At 35.8% G+C, this 21,155-nt stretch overlaps 1 protein-coding gene across 8 annotated transcripts in view; it reads right to left on the bottom strand.

Annotated features, from left to right (window-relative positions):
* Positions 1-21,155, bottom strand: part of VPS13B (vacuolar protein sorting 13 homolog B) — an 859,202-nt gene that overhangs the window by 764,865 nt on the left and 73,182 nt on the right. For all 8 annotated transcript variants that reach the window (XR_007728201.1, XM_050801187.1, XM_050801183.1 and 5 more), the window contains exons 5-6: positions 10,994-11,161; positions 2,897-3,078 (exon numbers count right to left, since the gene is read on the bottom strand). Coding sequence is in view for 7 of the 8 variants with exons in the window: in XM_050801187.1 (XP_050657144.1) it covers positions 2,897-3,078; positions 10,994-11,161 (350 nt within the window). In the remaining variant the exon portion in view is untranslated. The remainder of the gene's footprint in view (positions 1-2,896; positions 3,079-10,993; positions 11,162-21,155) is intronic.

A 21,155-nucleotide genomic window follows, 5' to 3' on the forward strand; every position in this document is an offset into this window, starting at 1 on the left:
AACACAGATCACAGGTCTTAAAAAAAAGATATTTGCAATTATACAAATCTTTCCTAAGGAATTACTCAGGAAATGTGGTCAAAGATCTATGCACAGAATTTCACTGCTCTGAGAAACTGCAAAGTAAATTTCTAAAAACAGGAGAAACGTTAAATAAATTACGTACCCATAGGATCTGTATCTCATAAACGTCATAATCACCAGAACATATTTATTTCACACAAAAAAATGGAAAATTATAAAAAGCCAACCCAAAATATAAATGCATTCAAAATAAACATACATGAAAGATTTGAAAAGAAACAGAGGGGCCAGGCACGGTGATTCATGCCTGTAATCCCAGCACTTTGGGAGGCCGAGCCAGGGGGATCACGCATGAGGTCAGGAGCTCGAGACCAGCCTGATCAACAGGGCAAAACCCTGTCTCTACTAAAAATACAAAAATTAGCCAGGCCTGGTGGACGGCACCTGTAATCCCAGCTACTCGGGAGACTGAGGCAGGAGAATTGTTTGAACCCAGGAGGCAGAGGTTGCAGTGAGCTGAGATCATGCCATTGCACTCCAGCCTGGGCAACAAGAACAAGACTCTGTCTCAAAAAAAAAAAAAAAAGAAAAGAAAGAAAAGAAATAGAATATCCGGAACATTTTGAGAAACCTCTGTTTGTGAGGTAATTAATGAGGTCGACCATATCTATTTAATACATATTCCCTAGGATTAGGAATTGGAAGGATGATGGGTCTAACCCAAAATGGCAAATCTCAACATTACAATAGTATTAACAAAAAACTCAGGCGGGCATGGTGGTTCATGCCAGGATTCCCAGCACTTTGGGAGGCGTAGACAGGAGAATTACTTGAAGCTAGGAGGTTCAAGACCAGCCTGAGCTGCAGAGTGAGACTCCGTCTCTACAAAAAACAATTTAAAATGAGCCAGGGATAGAGACATGCGCCTGTAGTTCTAGCTACTTGAGAGCGTGAGGCAGAAGGATCGCTTGAGCCCAGGAGTTCAAGGTTACAGTGAAGTATGATTGTGCCACTGCACTCCAGCCTGGGTGACAGGGAGCCTCGAAGGTAAAGAAAAAAGGAAAGAGGAAAAAGGAGAGAGAGCAGAGGGGAGGGGAGAGAAAGGGAGGAGAAGGGAGGGAGAAAGGAGGGAATTAAAAAGAGAGAGAAAAGAAAAAAAGAAATAAAACCTCAAAAATTGATTTCAGTTGAGCATAAAACATTGATATCACATATTTGGCAACTATTATACACGTTTATTTATGTTAAGGGACTTTTTCAGTGAAATGTCATGGCTAATCAGTTGTGAGAACACAAACTTACTTATATGCCAACACTAAGTTTTTTCTCATCTATTTTTATCTTCCTCTAATATAACCACATCCCAGAACAGACCATTACATATGCACTAATGATCAAAAAGAGTATTTTATATAGTAAACGTACATATATCCATTACTTGCTTTCAATGTATCTTGAATTTACCTTCACATTCCCCAACTTTACTAGAAAACCCAAGGCTAAAGAAAGTAAGCCCATTTCCCTGAGATAGAGCCATCAATATTACTAAGTTAATTCTTTTCCATGTTTATCTTTGCCAAAGAAGCTAATTCAAATATAGAAGGAAAAAGTAACAGAATATAAACAAACCAATATGCATTATACACTGTGTGGAAAAAAGTAAAACACAGGTGACTGAGCACTACCAAGAAAAAAAATGTAGATTTTACATATTAAGTACAGTAAGGCTACATAAAATAGAAAAAATTATATTTTAAATAAAATATAATGTAACAAAAACAAACCTAGTTTTTATACAACCATACCCAAACAGAAACAGTAGTCAATACCAGTGTTCAGACACCTAAGTCCAGCCCTTCCATCACAGAACTTTGACAGTCAGTGGCAAGTATTTCAACAATAAACATTTATTCCACATTAAAACCTAGTTAACGGATCAGAAGTCACCGAATTCTTTTTCCAAGATACAGTGATAGGAAGACAAACAATATTCAGAAAACTTAAATAAGACAACAATATTTATGCTTAGATACTAACCACATACATTGAAAACATACACTACATTGGAGAGAAAATTTTCACAGGTATCAAAAGACATGTCCTGTGCTCACTTAGAAATGGAAGCTAAATCTTTGGTATACATGGACATAAAGATGGGAACAACAGACAGTGTGGACTCTAAAAGGAAGGAAGGAGGGAGAGAGAATAAGCGCTGAAAAACTTCCTATTGGGTACTATGTTCACTATCTGGGTGATGGTATCAATGGGAGCCCAAACCTAAGCATCATACAATATATCCTTATAACAAATCCCTTAATCTTAAATAAAAATGGAAACAAAAAATAAAAAGACATGTCCTGAATAACTCCCTAAGATTTTAATTACATTTTAAAAATCATAAATCAAAAGCTAAAACTTCTTGAACCAATAAACTAAAATATTGGGTTAGTATATCAAGCTTTACAAAGTCACCTAGTAAAGAGAAGAAAAAGTATAGATAGCAGATCATGCTGAACAGATTATAAGAACTGAAATACAGAATACTGATATGCAGTCCATTGTGGGTATAAATATACCCTTTAATATTATTTCCTCTATCTACTTGAAGAGAGAAACACTAATAAACAGCTGGACAAACTAAAAAAATAAAATTACAGAGAAAAGTTGTCTCTAAACTCTACTAGAATATATCATACAGAAATGTATAAATACAACATAAAAATCATAAACAGAAATAAAATTTTTATAAAAACAAATGGCATACATATTTATAAGGTTAATTTCCTCATTTGTTAATAATGATTATCATCCGCAAGAGTCAATAAACAAAATAAAGACATGCAACTTAACTACAAAAAAAAGAGATACCTACTTTAATAACAGATGGCATCTTGGAATTTAGGTTATCATATGTAAAATGAAGACGAGTTCTGAAGGAACATTTGTACAATAAAGGATCCTGGTAAAATTCTATTTTACCACTGGCATTCCGTTTATCAAGACAAACTGTACAGTCAGAAAAATTGATAACCTTTCTCAGCACCAAATCAGTTGCTAAAAAGGAAAGAAAACATTTTAAGTAAAAAGGAAAATGAGCAAGGGAAAGGCAACCATTATTTATTAGTATAAATAGTAATAAAACTAATAACAGAAAATAAGATTCATGGAGCGTTTAATACATAATGCCAGACCACATGCAATGAACTTTTCATTTTATTATACAATTTAAATCTTCCAACAACTTTATGAAATAGGCACAATTCTCCCCATTTTATACGTAAAGAATCAGAGACCTAATTAGCTTACCCCCAATCTGCATGACACATTAACTACAAATTTTTTTAGTTATGAAAAATTTCACTACAGTTCTCTTACACAATGAGATAATAAAATTCTTAAGAATCCATACTAAAGATAATTTTTTGAAGAAGTCATTCACTTAACATTCATTTTATATTAAAAAACTCACTGCTACTCTAAACTTGCACTATCCAATATGGTAGCCACCAGCCATATGTGGCTATTTAAAATTAAAATTATATAAAAATAAAAATTCAGGTCCTTGGTTGCACTAGCTATATTTCAAGTGCTCAACAGCCACATGTGGCTAGTGGCTACCATATTGGAGAGAGAAGATAAAAAACACTTATATTATGACAGAAAGGTCTAGTGGAAAATACCACATTAATAAAGAAATCACCAATAACAGTCTAGAGTATATTTTCAAAGGAATAAAAATAAAACAGTTGATGGTAAAGTATAAAAGTATGAAATGAAGCCTTTAGCAAATCAATAATTTATTTCTTAACTGATAAGCAATTCCTAGGTAAATATCAGGCCCAAATCTACTTGCCCAGTGATTTTAAGTTAGCCATGGGAATTTAAAAAACAATAAAATGTGTTTTAGTTCGGGTTACAACACTATTTCTGAGTATATCCTGGTAACTTCTAATTAATTCAACATTTTATTTTTTAAGTTTTTAAAAAGTAGAAATTAAAGAAGATGTGTCTAAATAGTATTATTTGCAGATAAATTTCAAAGTTGTCTGTTACTTGAAAAAAATATGACTACCATATTTCAAATGTACATATTACATGAATAATGATTTAGTTACTAATATTATATGTGTACACAAATTAAGAAATTACAATAGTAGGACTAGAAATGAGAAAAAAAAACATAAGATATCCTGTAGGTGTTTCCTTCCCTCTCTTTATGATAACAATTATCATTTTCTGAGTATTTGCTATTACTCAGATACTACACTAAGTCTTTTACATCTCTTATCTGACAATATTTATAAGATCCTGTTAAAAAATGTGAAAACTGAGGCACAGTGGTAATAGTTTGTCTACTGTTATACAGTTTATAAAGATTAGAGCTGTAATTCAAACTCTGGCAACCGTACTGCAGAGCTCATGTTCTCATCTACTGTGCTATAAGAACGTAAGCTATTCAGTCCAGGCATGATGGTCCACGCCTATAATCCCAGCACTTTGGGAAGTGGAGGCAGATTGCTTGAGGCCAGGAGTTCAAAATCAGCCTGGGCAAAGTGGTGAAACCCCATCTCTACTACAAATACAACAATTAGCTGGGTGTGGTGGCAAATGCAGAAAATCACAGCTACTCAGGAGACTGAGGCACAAGAATGACTTGAACCCAGGGGGTAGAGCTTGCAGTGAGCCAAGATCATGCCACTGCACTCCAGCCTGGACAACAGAATAAGACTCTCTCTAAAAAAAAAAAAAAATTTAAGTATTCATATTTCAAGGATACCCCAGACAATTACTATTCAGTGAAAAAAGGAAATTACTGTTTAAAAAAAATTTTTTTTAAACATGAAATATAACAGCAACTATATTTCAAAAACTTACAAAATGAATTATAGTTTCTGGTACTTACTTTAAAAATATGCTACAATTTAATCAGTAAAATATTATTCATCACTGAAATTAGGGCTCTTCAACTATATACGCCAATATATAGAAACATTAAAAGCATAGTATTGATTGAAAACAGCAAACCTAAAATACAACATATAAGAATACTATTTTTAAAAAAAAGGTAGGAAACTTATTCAAAGAAATAGAGAAAACTTCCCAAACCTGGAGAAAGCAATCAAAGAAAAGCCTAAGACCTTTGGATTCACTGTCATATTCTACCAAACATTTAAAGAACTCATACCAATATTCACAAACTATTCCAAAAAATTGAAGTGGAGGGAATTCTTCCAAAATCATTTCCATACTATCCAAAGCAATCTATGAAATCAATGCAATCCCTATCAAAATACCAATGACACTTTCACAGACATAAGAAAAAACAATCCTAAAATATGTATGGAACCACAAAGACCCTAAATACTCAAAGCAACCCCAAGCAAAAAGAACACAGCTGGAGGCATCATACTCCCTGACTTTAAAATTTACTAAAAGCAATAATAACCAAAACAGCATGGTACTGGCACAAAAAAAGACACATAGCCCAGTGGAATAAAATTTAAAAACCCAGAAATAAATCCAAGCATTTACAGCCAACTGATTTTCTACATAGGGGCCAAGAAAACACACTGAGGAAAAGAACAGTCTCTTCAATAAATGGTGCTGGGAAAACGGGATATCTATATGCAGAACAAACCTAGACCCTTATCTCTCACTACAAAAATCAACTTGAGATAGATAAAAGACTTAAATGTAAGACCTGACATTGGTCTAGGCAAAGAATTTATGACTAAGACCTCAAGAGCATAGGCAACATGCTTTTGAATATACATCTTTTCTACCACAAAGACACACGCATGTGTATGTTCATTGCAGCACTATACACAATAGCAAAGACATGGAATCAACCTAGATGCCCAACAGTGGACTAGATAAAGAAAATACAAGACATATACACCATGGAATACTACATAGACATAAAAAAAGATGAAATCATGTCCTTTGCAGCAATATGGATAGAGCTGGAGGGCATTATCCTAAGCAAATTAATGCAGGAACCGAAAAACAAACACCGCATGTTCTCAATTATAAGTGGGAGCTAAGCACCGAGTATACATGGACACAAAGAAGGGAACAATAAATACCAAGGCCTACCTGAGGGTGGAGGGTGGGAGGAAGGTAAGAATCAAAAGATTAACCATTAGGTACTATGCTCATTACTTGAACGACAAAATAATCTGTATACCAAATGCACGCAACATGCAATTTACCCAAGTAACAGACCTGCACATGTACCCCCTGAACCTAAAATATAACTTGGAAAGGAAAAAAAAGAAATATTAATTCTCACATATAGTATGGATGGTAATAAATTGATTTAACCATTTCAGAGAACAATTCAGCAATATAAAACATAACTGAATGTTTACATACTCAGTTATTCTTTTCCTGATCATAATTTACAGAACTTGAATATGTAATGAGGAAACATAGAAAAGGATGTACATTCCAGCATTATGGGCAATGTCAGTATTTTAGAACAACTTGAATGTCAACCATATGGGAGATGATAGGATTCTGCCTCTAATAGTAGAAAAGATTAGATATTCTGAAGACCTTTATATTGAAATAAAAGTCTTGGAAATTATTTTAAAAATATGTAAGGGGAAGGAATGAGTTAAAGGAGAAAGGATAGATGGCCCAAATATTTTATTTTTTAATCCATTATGGCAAGTAATTAGTGCAATCTGATTTGGTGTCAACTGAACATATTATGTTTATTGGTCTTTGGGGTATACTCTTTTTTACATGTTTGTTCAAGTCTCCTGTCCATTTTTCTATTGAGCTATTTTTTTCTTATTGATTTATAAAAGTTATATATTGTGGATATAAGTATGTTGCAAATTGTAAGTATCAAGAATATACACTTCCATCTGTGGCTTGTCTTTTTACCCTCATAAAGACATTACAATTCTTATTTTAACTGCAATATTTTAATACAGCCTCATACATTACTTGTTGGTATAAAAAAATGGCATTACTATTATGAAAAAACTATTTGTCAGTTATCTCTGAAGCTTAACATAGGCCTACAGTATGACCCAGTAATTTCACTCCTAGGCATATACCCAACAGAAATATATGTATATGTCCACCAAAGGACATGTATGAAAATGTTCATTATAGCATTATTCATTATAGCCAAAACTGGACATAATTAAATCTATATCAATAGTACACTGAGCAAAAAAATGTTTTATTCACAACATGGACCAGACCTGCAAACTCACCATCCCCCATACATCAGGAAAGACCAGTGTAGGCAGAATCCCAACCCTTCCTCACCTGATTGTGCAGGGAGAGGAAACAGATATATACACACACAAATGAACTATTGTTACAAAAACCTGAATAAATTTCACTTACATAATATTGAGCAAAATAATCTAGGCCCAAAAATACATATGGTTCCATTCAAATAAAAATTTAAAGAGTCAAAATCCTACTATGGTGTCAGATGTCAGGAAAGTGGTTGCTTTGGGGAAAGAAGGGGCAGTAGTAAGTGAATATATGTACAACAAGCACTTCTGGGTACTGAGATTGTTCAATTTCTTGAGCTTGGTAGTGGTTACATGAGTATGTTCATTTTATGGTATGTCATTTCGCTATGTGGGTTCTCTGTTTGTTTTTGAGTTTTTTTGTTTGTTTGTTTGAGATGGAGTCTTGCTCTATCGCCAAGGCTAGAATGCAGTGGCACAATCTCGGCTCACCCAGCCTCCACTTCCCAGGTTCAAGCGATTCTCCTGCCTCAGCCTCCCAAGTAGCTAGGATTACAGGCACCTGCCACCATGCCCAGCTAAATTTTTTTTGTATTTTTAGTAGAGATGGTGTTTTACCATGCTGGCCAGGCGGGTCTCAAACTCCTGACCTCAGGTGATCCGCCTGCCTCAGCCTCCCAAAATGCTGGGATTACAGGCGTAAGCCACCACACCTGGCCAGTTATGTGTTTTTGCTTAATGCTCTTTCTTTTTTGTATGTTATGCTTCACTTAAAAAAAACTATTTTAAAAAAAAACTAATAAAAGGGAAAATAATAGTTTCTTCCTCAGAGAGTTAAAGGGTTAAACAAGATAATTAATACAAAATATATAACACTAGCCCTGGTACTAAATAAACAGAAGATACTATTTTCACTGTCTTTATCACCACCATCATCATGAGCTTTCATATGGTATCATATTTGCTTCTGAAGATACATTGGCAAGTTAGAAGCAGTCATTTTATAAATGACTCACCCAAGTTTGCACTATCAATCAATAGTGGAGAGAAGATTCCAACTAAGATCTTCCAACTCCTGATCCAGAATTCTAATTCATGATAATTTCCAAAAGTAAAATTGGCATTGCTTCTACATTAAAAATTATATTTCTGGCTGGGCATGGTGGCTCACGCCTGTAATCCCAGCATTCTGGGAGGCCGAGGCAGGCAGATCACTTGAGGTCAGGAATTCGAGAACAGACTGGCCAACATGGTGAAACCCCATCTCTACTAAAAATATAAAAATTAGCCAGGCATGCTGGCAGGCGCCTAGAGTCCCAGCTACTTGGGGACAGGCATGCTGGCAGGCGCCTAAAGTCCCAGCTACTTGGGAGGTTGAGGCAGGAGAATCGCTTGAACCCGGGAGGCAGAAGTTGCAGTGAGCCAAGATTGCATCACTGCACCCCAGCCTGGGTGACAGAGCGAGACTCTGTGTCAAAAACGTTAATTAATTAAAATAAAATTTCTTCACCAAAAATGTCAACTCATTAATTCAATCCTACATTGTCCAGTTCTATTTGTTTTCTATTTTCCATAGCTGCTTCTTCCAGCCTTTTAATCAAATATTTCTTTCCATAGAAGATGCAAAGGAGGCATTAACAATATATAAGAAATGATGTTTGGGCCTTACCTACACTCTTATTTATGTCATAACAAAGCTGTAACATCAGGATTCTCCTTTTGTTAAATATGAAGACTAAAGCTTAAAAAACACATAATAATAAAACTATATTCCAGTTCTACTGCTTCCTAGTTATATGCCTTAATCAGGCAAATTAAACACTCTTGAGACTCAATTTCACCTTGCTTTAACCCTTTAACTGGGATTTATGATGAATAAATGAATATATTACTAAATATCAAAAAGAGATAAAAAGAGGCTTCAGGACAACCAAGAAATTCCAGGCCTGGCATGGTGGTTCACACCTGTAATCCCAACACTTTGGGAGGCCGAGGCGGGTGGATCACTTGAGTCCAGGAGTTTGAGACCAGCCTGGGCAACAGGGCAAAACCCCATCTCTACAAAAAATGCAAAAATTAGCCAGGCATAGTGGTGCACGCCTGTGGTCCCAGCTACTTGGGAAGCTGAGATGGGAGGATTACCTGAGCCCAGGAAGTCGAAGCTGCAGTGAGCCAAGATAACACCACTGCACTCCAGCCTGGGCAACAGAATGAGACTGTTTCTCAAAAAGGAAAGGGGAAGAGGAGAGGGGGCAGGGGAGAAGCGAGGAGAGGGAAGGGAGGATGAAAGGGGGAGGGGAGGGGGGATGGTGGGGGAGAGAGGAGGAAAAGAAGAAAGAAATTCCAAATGTGCTTTGGAATACACAAGCCTAAAACATAAATCAATCAGATATATTACCTTGCCTTCACCAAGCTTTGTAAATGCAACATGATGCCTTTCACCTTTCAAAAACATAAACAATTCAAACTAAGTATCATTTAACTTTTATTGCTACAACCCATGGCACTATAAAATATAGTCATGTACTGCGTAACAATACCTAAGTCAACAACAGACCATATATCTATGATGGTTGTCCCATAAGATTATAATACTATATTTTTACTATACCTTTTCTGTTTTTAGATACACAAATACCACTGTGTTACAACTACCTGCAGTACTCAGCACAATAACATGCTGTACAGGTTTGCAGCCTAGGAGCAATAATAGCCTATACCATATACCTGAGGTGTGTACTGGCTATACCATCTAGGTTTGTGTAAGTATACTCTATGATGTTTGCATAACAACAAAATCGTCTAAGATGCATTTATCAGAATACGTCCCTGTTGTTAAGCAATGCATTATTGTATTATACACCACATTTGAAACAAGCATGTGGCAGGTAAGAAAATGAAAATTAAAAGTATTAAAAAACAAGTACAGGCCATGCATGGTGGCTCATAACTGTAATCTCAGCACTTTGCGGGGCCAAGGCAGGCAAATTGCTAGAGCTCAGGAGTTTAAGACCAACCTGGGCAACGTGGCAAAACCTTGTCACTACAAAAAAACACAAAAATTTGGCCAGGCGCGGTGGCTCACACCTGTAATCCCAGCACTTCGGAAGGCCGAGGCAGGCGGATCACAAGGTCAAAAGATGGAGACCATCCTGGCTAACACGGTGAGACCCCATCTCTACTAAAAATACAAAAAATTAGTCAGGCATGGTAGTGGGCACCTGTAGTCCCAGCTACTCGGGAGGCTGAGGCAGGAGAATGGTGTGAACCTGGGAGGTGCAACTTGCAGTGAGCCGAGATCGCACCACTGCACTCCAGCCTGTGTGACAGAGCAAGACTCTGTCTCAAAAAAAAAAAAAAAAAAAAAAGCCAGGCATGGCAGCATGTGCCTGTAGTCCCAGCTACTCAAGAGACTGAGGTGAGAGGATTGCTTAAGCCTAGGAGGCAGAGGTTGCAGTGAGTTGAGATCACACCACTGCACTCCAGCCTGGGCAACAGAGCCAGACCCTGTCTCAAAAATAAACAAACAAAAAAAAAAACCCCACAAGTATAGATTTCTGAGTTTGGAGTGTCTCCTAACCTCCTGTAATCATATGCAACATTTTGTATATGTGCATTCTTTTTCCACACTGGAGGCATGAAGATTTGATAACATTTACCAGCAAGTCAGTTGGCCCAAAGAAAGGTTAAGAGTTAAAGCAATTGTTTCAATTATGGAAAAATATACAGTATTCTTGATATTTACTCACCAGAAATATCCATGAATGCACGATCCCATAATTCACCTACTGTGTAACATTCTGCAGAAGTGATGTTGACTGAAAGAACGATATCGTCTTCAACATATTTTAATATGAGATTATTTATCACAATGTTTACATTATTTACAACTCGTCTAATCAGACTCTGCACATAACCTATAAAATAGAAAAAAAGATTTTAATTAGCCACAAATCTCTCAGTAAATAATTATTTCTTAAAATGTTATTGAACTTAATGCATGAGAAAGGTGGGTATTATTTAGCATATTTCCCAAAGAGAAACTAAAGTTCAGATAGGTTAAAAGGCTTGCCAAAGTGACACAGTTAGTAAGTAGCAGATCCAGCCCAACAAATGTCATTATCAAGAAGTTCCATAGTGAAGTATTCACACACTAAGAGAAACCACAAAGACCATATATATTTTTGATAACATAATACTAGATCCCATACAATGATTATCCTATACGTCAAGTACTTTGTTTGATTTTTGCTTATTGTATTATGTAAATATTTTCCAAAATGAAACAATGTTACTAAATGCTGATTATACAGTATATTAAAAGATGGGCTTCTTTAAGCTTAAGCTTCTTTTTAAATCAGCTACCATCAACTCTTCCCAGTTTAGCCATAAAAATATTTAAAAGTTATGCCTGGGATAGAGGAAACATGACCATCATAATGAATTCAACTCTATTCACTTACTAATATTTAATGTTAAAATAGAGTAGAGGGGAAAATACGAATGAAGAAAATGTAGACAGGAAGAGTTAAAGAAATATTTTTAAAATACTACCATGAAGAAGACAGAAAAATGAAAAAACAAAAGGAAGGAAGGAAGAAGAATGTATGAAAGTAGAATAAGAACACAGGGAAATAAGAAAAAGAAACAGAAATACTAGTTAACTCAAAACACTAAAAGTAATTAATGAACATTCTATTTCTTCATGGCTTGCTTAGAATCTCCAAATTTTTTCTTTTAATTTCATGCTACTGTGGAATACTTCATAATCTCACTTACGTTTCTCACGTAGGTGTGTACATGGATACATTATTCAGTAATTTAGTTAAAAATATAAATAACACTTTATAAAAAGCATTTTAAAAGCCAGGAGAAAAAAAAATTAATCTTTTCCACTGTAAAAAGCTAACTAAAAGGTAATGCATTTCCACTATTAAAGGAAACTATTTAAAAGGTAATTAAAATTTTAGCTATTTCATGAAATAACCATATGGTTGTATTCTTTAACCCAGAATGTTACTGGACAAAACAGAATCAACTTCTGTCAGCAACTGACATTGTTAACACCTATACTAAAGACTGCTGGGAGAAAGCTTATTGAAATCTATTCAACCATAACATGTTTGCAAAACCCAACTCCTTCATTCATTCCCAATGATGCAAATAGGAAAGAAATGTAATACAACTTAGATTCGAGCTTTTCTCCTATATAGAAACTATTAGCAGCTTTTAGAGTGCCAATTATCACATGCTACAAAATTAATGTTCAAAATATTAATAGATTTAAAGTAACAATTACTATTTCATGAGTAGATGCTAAAATAATTCTTAACAAATGAGACTTCCAAAAGAAATTTTAAGTATCAACATTTTAACCTTAGAATGTACATAACCCCATGTTATTACTACTCAACGCAGATTTTTAAAAATAAAAATAGGGCCGGGCGCGGTGGCTCACACCTGTAATCTCAGCACTTTAGGAGGCCGAGGCGGGCGGATCACGCGGTCAAAAGATGGAGACCATACTGGCTAACATGGTGAAATCCCATCTCTACCGAAAATACAAAAAAATTAGACAGGTGTGGTGTCGGGCGCCTGTAGTCCCAGCTACTCAGGAGGCTGAGGCAGGAGGATGGCGTGAACCCAGAAGGCGGAGCCTGCAGTGAGTCGAGATCGCGCCGCTGCACTCCAGCCTGGGCGACACAGCAAGGCTCCTTCTCAAAAATAAATACGTTTCCAAGAAGTCAAGTGACCATGACTAATATTGGTTTCCCTATTTCTCAAAAACCTGTCATGAATAGGGAACTGTTTTGTTTTGTTTTTTTGAGACGGAGTCTCTCTCTCTCTATTGCCCAGGCTGGAGTGCAAAGGTACGATCTCGGCTCATGGCAACCTCCGCCTCCCGAGTTCAAGTGATTCTCCTTCCTCAGTCTCCTGACTAGCTAGGATTACAGGCCCGTGCCACCACGTCAGGCTAATTTTTGTATTTTTTTTAGTAGAGATGGGGTTTCACCATATTGGCCAGGCTGGTCTCGAACTCCTGACCTCGTGATCCGCCCACCTCAGCCTCCCAAAGTACTGGGATTGCAGACATAAGCCACCATGCCCAGCCAATAGAGTACTCTTAAAAACCACGTAAGCGTTCACGAGTTTTTATTATCTTTAAAACAGTATCAAAAATAGCACAGAAATATAATGCAAAGTAATAGAAACATAAAATATGTATTTTAACTGATAGAACACTACTGATGGATTGTTCATCTTTTTAAAAATATTTTCTGGCTGGGCATGGTGGCTCACACCTATAATCCCAGCGCTTTGGGAGACTGAAGCAGGCAGATCGTTTGAGCTCAGGGGTTCAAGACCAGCCTGGGCAACATGGTAAAACCCCGTCTCTACAAAACTACAAAAATTAACTGGGTGTGGTGGCATGTGCCTTTAGTCCCAGTTACTCGGGAGGCTAAGGCAGCAGAATCGCTTGAGCACCAGAGGTGGAGGTTTTGGTGAGCCAAAGTTGCACCATCACACTCCAGCCTGGGTGATGGGAGTGAAACTCTGTCTCAAAATAATATATATTTTTTTCTTTCCATTTTGTATTATAAAACTGACATACAAATTGAGACGAATAAGCCAATTCACCAAAGTAAAAGAAACAAATATCGAAAGAACTACTTCTGTAGAAGACTATTTCTATTTCCTTATTAAAAATGCAATGTCAAAATAAGTAACAGAAACTTATTAGTGGAATAAATGACACACTGTCTCTATAATCCCTCAAAGTAACTTGCTTCTATGCAAGCTACAAGATAGTGTCAAGCAGATCTAATAGCTCTCATCACTCCATACTTAGAGACTCCCTGGGACTGTATTTGTTCCAATAACATAATAATCATCCAGGTCTACTCCACAAGCATCTGAAAATGGAAAGTCACACTAAGGATGAGACCTTACAAGATGTAATATTAGATGGCTCTAAAACAGCCTGCTACTTAACCTTTCTCCAGAAATTCTTATTATCTACCTCTCCCCATACCTCATATAACCCCTTCTTCCAAACATACATCTATGTCCACAGGACCAGTTGAAAACACTAAATTTTCACTAACTTTGCTCGTGTTCTTCCTCCTTTTTAGAATACTTTTTGTCCATTCACACTTCTTGTTCAGGTGCAGTATAATTTTCCTCTGCCTTATATTGTCTTCTCCAATGTCCTCCATCCTATACCTCAACATTAAAGAGAAATGCCTCTATGACTTTTCTTGGGCTTATGCTACTATTAGTCATTTGCTTGTGTATATGTTTGGTTATCTTCTCTGATAAACTGTGAAATCCTAGAGAAAAAAGATTATATGTTATTTATTTCTCTGATAGTCTTAAATGGCATGTATCAAAATTTTTTGGTTATAAAGAGACACCATCTGCAATTGATTCATCTTGATGTGGTCACTGGGAAGCCAAGTTGCTCATAATCAGAAATTCCACGGTTGATGACTTGGTTACAGTACATAAAAACATCTTAGTCAAGTTTTTGGTGTAAAATTTATTTAAGCATTATGTAGCATCAGATAGGAAATTTATGCTCAAATGGTTAAAGGGAAAATAAGTTCTTTAGAATGTTCTTGTCTTTTATGAAATGCTGAAATTGTTTCAAAATAAAAAGTTTGTTAAAAGGGCAAGAATAAAAAATCTTGATTGTCAATGTCATAGACAGGCCCAATAAAATATGAATTAAAAATGTTTATCAGATTTAGTAACTAGATAATAATTGTGGGCAATTACTGTAGAAGCTAAAAAAAAAACAGACGTGAGTTGGTGATACTGTATTATTTAAGATGGTCACAGAAGTTCTAGACAATGAAATAAAGGGAAAAAAGAGAAATTAGTGTATAAGTATTGCAAAGGAGGGAAAAAAGTCATTTCACAAAGATGACAGTACTTTTTATATAGAAGCTCCAAAAGAAGAGACTAAAAAATACTGAATACTGGTCAGCTAACAAAGTATAAAAGTTAGCTTTCCTATACAAAAAAAGTGATAAAAAGAAAATGGTAAAAAATGGAAATCCCAATTAGCAATAAAATGTATGAGATAGCATTTTCCACCTATAAAAGTTTAAGAGATGTTTTTTAATAATAAAAAACAGCATTGGACTAAAAATGTGATTGGAATAAAGTATTGTTACAAACTTTTCACCAAGTAATTTAGCCATTTTATGCCAAAAACCTTAAAAGTGCTCGCAAATTTTGACTCTATAAATTGGAAAGGATTTTTCCTAAAGAAATAAGCAGAGGTGTATGCAAAGACTTACCTACATATGTTTGCTAAAGCATTTTACAAAACTAAAAATAACAAATAACCTAAATATCAAACAAAAAAAAAAAGGACTGGTTGAATAAACTGTAGAAGAGTTACACAACAGGATTGTATGCCACTGACCGAAATAACAATGTAAAAAATACAAATGGCCTGGAAACATGCTTTTGGCATAACATTAAATGAAAAATTTAGGCTACCAAAAATTGTGTGTGTGTGCATATGTGTGAATGTGTGTGTATAAAGGAAGAAAAGACTCTCTAAAAGGTTGTACACCACGTTAACCGATTTCAGTTCTGGGTAAGATAAAGTAAGCACTCTACCCTGTCTTTCCCAGTGACTGCAGCCATAAAACCTGGAAAGAATGTGTGGAGCAGCTACTTCAGGGCTCTGAAAAAGTAAATAGTAGGCATGAGATGGGAAACAGAAACAAAAAACAGAGTGACCAAAGAAAAACAACAAATGAAATGGCAAGTGTAAATTCAAACACATCAATAATTATATTCTAATTTAATCACACTGTGGTCAGAGAGAATGATACATGATACTGATGCTTTGAAATTTCTCAAGACTTCCTTTTCAACGAAGTCTTTGTTAATATCTGTAGATACTCAATGTGTGCATCAAAAGAAATGTATACTGTCTTACGTGCCTAGTGCAGAGTTTACATGTGTCTGCTAAAACAAAATTTTGATATCCAATGATCTAATTTGGAGATTTTTTTTTCCTGATTGATTTATGACCTTTCAAAGTCAGATTGTTAGGTACATACAAAGTCAACGTGTATTTTCTGGAGAACTATATCTTTTATTATAATTTAGTATCTTTATTACCTATTTCCATTAATGTCTTTTGTCTTTAATTTTTTTATTTTTGCCTCATTTTCATACAAAGATACAGATTTATTTTTGACTACTATTTGTCTCTTATATTATCTCCCATACTTTCATTTTTGATCTGTCTTGCCTCTGTTTTATGTGTGTGTTCAGAAGCCATACACACGTGGACATGACAACTCCCTCCTTTTAGTGCCCAAAAGATATTATTTGTGGTTCATTAGAGCTCATCTTCCTTTGGCTTTGTACTGTGGTTGATAGTTTAAAAGGCTCCTATCCTAAACAGTTAATTCTTTGAGGGCAAAAATAGCCTTCAATGAGCTGCTCTAGCATATTGTTCACATAATGATACACATTTAAGGAAATAAACAGCCTGTCTCCACTAAGCAATACTTTGAAATTCAGTCAAATTTAAATGAAATAAAGGCTCTCTAATGACATTTTCTGTAATAAAATATAAACATCAGCTATCTTAAAGGTTATTCACAAAGTAATAGTTTGAAGCATAATCCATGTAAAAATGGATTGATACATTAATAAGAAAGAACACCTGTATGGCAGAGAAGCAGCTATCTATCAGTAATTTGTGCTCCCACTTCAGGTATGTGGAATTGCTACTGAGATTTAACTTCTAAGTCATAAGTAATATCCCTGCAAATAGTTTTCCTCAGAGGAATATGCATCACTTCTAGCCTGGGGATATTAAGAAGCAGATAGGTCTTCTCCAGACTCTTTCTTCTTGAAAAGGCTGAAAGCAGCAGAATCCAAAGTCTGGCCTAAAAGATAGCAGAGTCTCAAGATAAAAGTAGCTTGGGCTTGGCGCAGTGGCTCACACCTGTAATACCAGCACTTTGGGAGACCGAGGCAGGCGGATCACCTGAGGTCAGGAGTTCAAGACCAGCCTGGCCAACATGGTGAAACCCCATCTCTTCTAAAAATACAAAAATTAGCCAGGAGCAGTGACACACACTGGTAGTCCCAGTTACTCATGAGGTTGAGGCAGGAGAACCACTTCAACCTGGGAGGCAGAGGTTGCAGTGAGCCAAGATCACACCACTGCACTCCAGCCTGGGTGACAGAGTAAGACTCCACCTCAAATAAATAAATGAATGAATGAATGAATGAATGAATGAATGAATGAACGAATGAAGCTTGGATTCCTGGTAGAACACTGCTTTGAACCGGTACATAAAAAAATAAAACCTCTATTGTGATAAGCCGCTAAAAATTAGAGGTTACTTTGTCTACCAGCTAACATTACCGTAACCTGTATAATTTGTCACTGTTATGTTTTTAAAAAAAAAAAAAAGGCAAATAGGAAATGTTTGTGGTATCTCCTATAGCAATTAACTATCAATTTTGACTCAGGTTCTTGAACAGTTGGAATATTCTTAAATTATTTAACATATCTTCCAACTATTACTAAACTCTCTTCAACAGTATTTTCAGAAACCAAGCCCTAAAGGCCAAGATGGCGAGCATTTAAGCACATACACACAAACACAAACTATGTTCTCTATTTCATATTCAATATTTTCTATTGGAAATAGAAAAATCTAAGTAAATGACTATTAATTTAGTAATGTCTCTCCATGTACACCAAAATATCTGAATTTTCATTTTCTTATTCACAAAGTAGGCTAGATCAAAGGCTTAAGTGGGCCTATGGATAGACTTCAGCAAGTATGTGAAGTTATAAGCAAATTTTGAATGTGCACATGTAGCACTTTTTTTTTAACAGATTTCCAATGATCTATGACCTAGAAATGACTGACCACTACACCAGATAACTTGAGATAACTTCTTATTCCAAATTTCAGTGACCATAAATCTAATTATGCAAGCCTGAGGAAAATTCTGCATGATTTTGTATGGTTCAGACATGTAAATGACTATTACGAACCAGATGTCGCTGTAGATTAGGGGCCAGCTAAAGAAGGCCTGTGCCATCTGGTTTTACAAATAAAGTTTTATTGGAGCACAGCCACATTCATAATTTTATTAATCATCTATAGCTAGTTTCATGCTACATGAGAAGAGACAGCTGTGACAGAACATATCACTTGCAAAGCCTAAAATATTTACTGACTGACCCTTTAGAGAAAATGTTTGCTAACCCCTGTGCTAGATGATGACAATCAAAGATGACTAAGTCACAGCCAGGAACAGTGGCTCACACTTGTAATCCCAGCACTTTGGGAGGTCGACATGGGCAGATCACCTGAGGTCAGGAGTTTGAGACCAGTCTGGTCAACATGGTGAAACCCCGTCTCTAATAACAATACAAAATTTAGCTGGGAATGGTGGCAGATGCTTGGAATCCCAGCTACTCGGGAGAATCTCATGAACCTGGTGAGGGGAGGTTCCAGTGAGCCAAGATCATGCCACTGCACTCTAGCCTGTGCGACAGAGTGAGACTTCATCTCGGAAAAAAAAAAAAAAAAAAAGCCCAAGTCATATCTTCCCACCCAGTGGGCAACACGGATTTTAGTTTAACTATACCCTAAATATTTCTATTAAAGTATGTGGTAGAGAAATTATCTCTACTATGAAAGAACTGTAATATGATTCCGAAGCAGGATATGGCTGCCAAAAATTAGTCCTCAAATAACCGTATGACTTAACTGTTAAATAACAAAATGATTTACCATTGTATACACACACACACACACACACACACAGACACACACACACACTGAGAAAAAGAGAAAGGAAAAGGAAAGAGATAATTATATGACAATACCAAGACAGCTGAAGCTATACAATGGAACATAAAATTTGTCTCTGAGCTTCCTCTAGCAGGCAAAAAAAGTAGGGATTTTTTTTTTAAATGAGTAACTACTTGGAAAAAAATAACAGTTAATTAAGAGATGATGAAAAAAACTAAATGACTTTAAACTTTTTAAAAAATTAAAATAACTTAAATTTTTCAAAAATTAAAATGTCCTTTAAAGCCATTTTAGAGACATGCAGAAACAGCCCACCAACTGCAGCTTTTTATAAGGTACTTCAATAAAAGTGAAGGGCATATAATTCAGAGAGTACAGAACTGAGTAACCCAGGTATCCAGTTTAGAAGTGGTTTCACTTTACACCGAAATAAAATGCAGAAGGCACTGAAGAAGCATGCATGCATGAATGAATGAATGAATGCAATACACTTAAACTCTCTGTAAGTAGAAACTGTCAGCATGTCTTACAGGAGGTACTAAGCCCACAATTTAAAACTTTGCTGTTATTAATAAAGTTATTAATGACAATATTAATAAACTGTTATTAACAGTAAAGTTCTTGGCCTATATAACATTAACTGAAAGAAAATGTTTGCTTCAAATCAGTCAGATCCAAACTCTTTTAACCTTCGCCCAGTAAGAAATATTACATTGTAATGCAGCACAAGCATATACATTCATATACTTTCTTGAAATATTACTAAGTTTTAATATAAGCAAACATGCTATGTGGCTTTCTATTCAATGCCATATAGTTTTAAATGCTTGCCATGACCCACTAAAGTGTTTTAACAATAAACTAACTGGTCAGGATCCTTGGTTTGAAAAAGACTATTCTAGATGCCAAGAATAGAGATTGCCAAGTGGATGCTGGATGTTACATTCTTTTCCTAATAGAGAACTACCTATTCTTCAAAAGATTAAAACAACTGTCTATTGCCAACACAAAAACTTCTCAAAAATCATCTCTGGATTTATACAAATGCCCAAACTGCAAAACCGTAAACACAGATGCTGGGAGAAATAACCTCCCCAGAAAATTTCAAAAGCAGGAATTTATCTCTACCATGAAAGAACTGTAATTAATATAATTCCCAAGAAGGATAAGGTTGCCTGAAAAGACTCCTCAAATAACCATACAAGTTAACCTTTAAATAATGACATGATTTACTATTATCCAACTGGATTCTCAAATTATCCCTTTTTTTTACTTTTGGCAAAATTAAGTTTAGCTGCTCTGCCACCCAGTAACTGGCCAACAGCTTCAGTTACTTCTTAACTGTGATTTATGTCAGCATAAAAGAGACTATGAGTCCTCCTGTTAGGTAAAAGGTAGAAAAGCACATGCTAATCTAAAAACTACCTCAAGTAGTTCAGGTAGAACACAATTGTGTTAAATGCTACTAAAAACAGGATGTTTTAGAACGGGCGTGGTGGGTCACATCTGTAATCCCAGCACTTTGGGAAGCCTAGGCGGGTGGATCACGTGAGGCCAGGAGTTCAAGACCAGCCTGGCCAACATGGTGAAACGCCATCTCTACAAAAATTAGCCGGGCATGGTGGTGCAGCTACTTGGGAGGCTGATGCAGAAGAATCGCTTGAATCCGGGAGGCAGAGGTTGCAGAGAGCTGAGATCACACCACTGCACTCCAGCTTGGGCCACAGAGTGAGAATGGGTCTCAAAAAAGAAAAAAAAAAAAGAATGTTTTATGTTATATTGATGATTTCATGTTTTGTGCCATAAAAATAGGCCAATTCTCCCAATTCTGAATAACAGTCTAAATTCTAATACAGACAATAAAGAATCATTAAAAGTCTGGGACCTATTTTGAGTACATGCAGGTTACCCCATAGAAGGTTACTATGAAATCAACAATTGACAACAGCTTTAATTTTTTTGTTTTTTCTTAGGAAAAACAAAATATAGAACAAGCCAACAATTAAACCTACAATTGATTATTCTTTGCCAGGACATTGAGAGAGACCCCAATGCTTCTATACACGAGCTGCTATAGCAACTCTTCAGAAAATAT

The sequence above is a fragment of the Macaca thibetana genome, chromosome 8 (genome assembly GCF_024542745.1).
Source record: "Macaca thibetana thibetana isolate TM-01 chromosome 8, ASM2454274v1, whole genome shotgun sequence".
In the NCBI taxonomy this organism is placed as follows: domain Eukaryota; kingdom Metazoa; phylum Chordata; class Mammalia; order Primates; family Cercopithecidae; genus Macaca; species Macaca thibetana.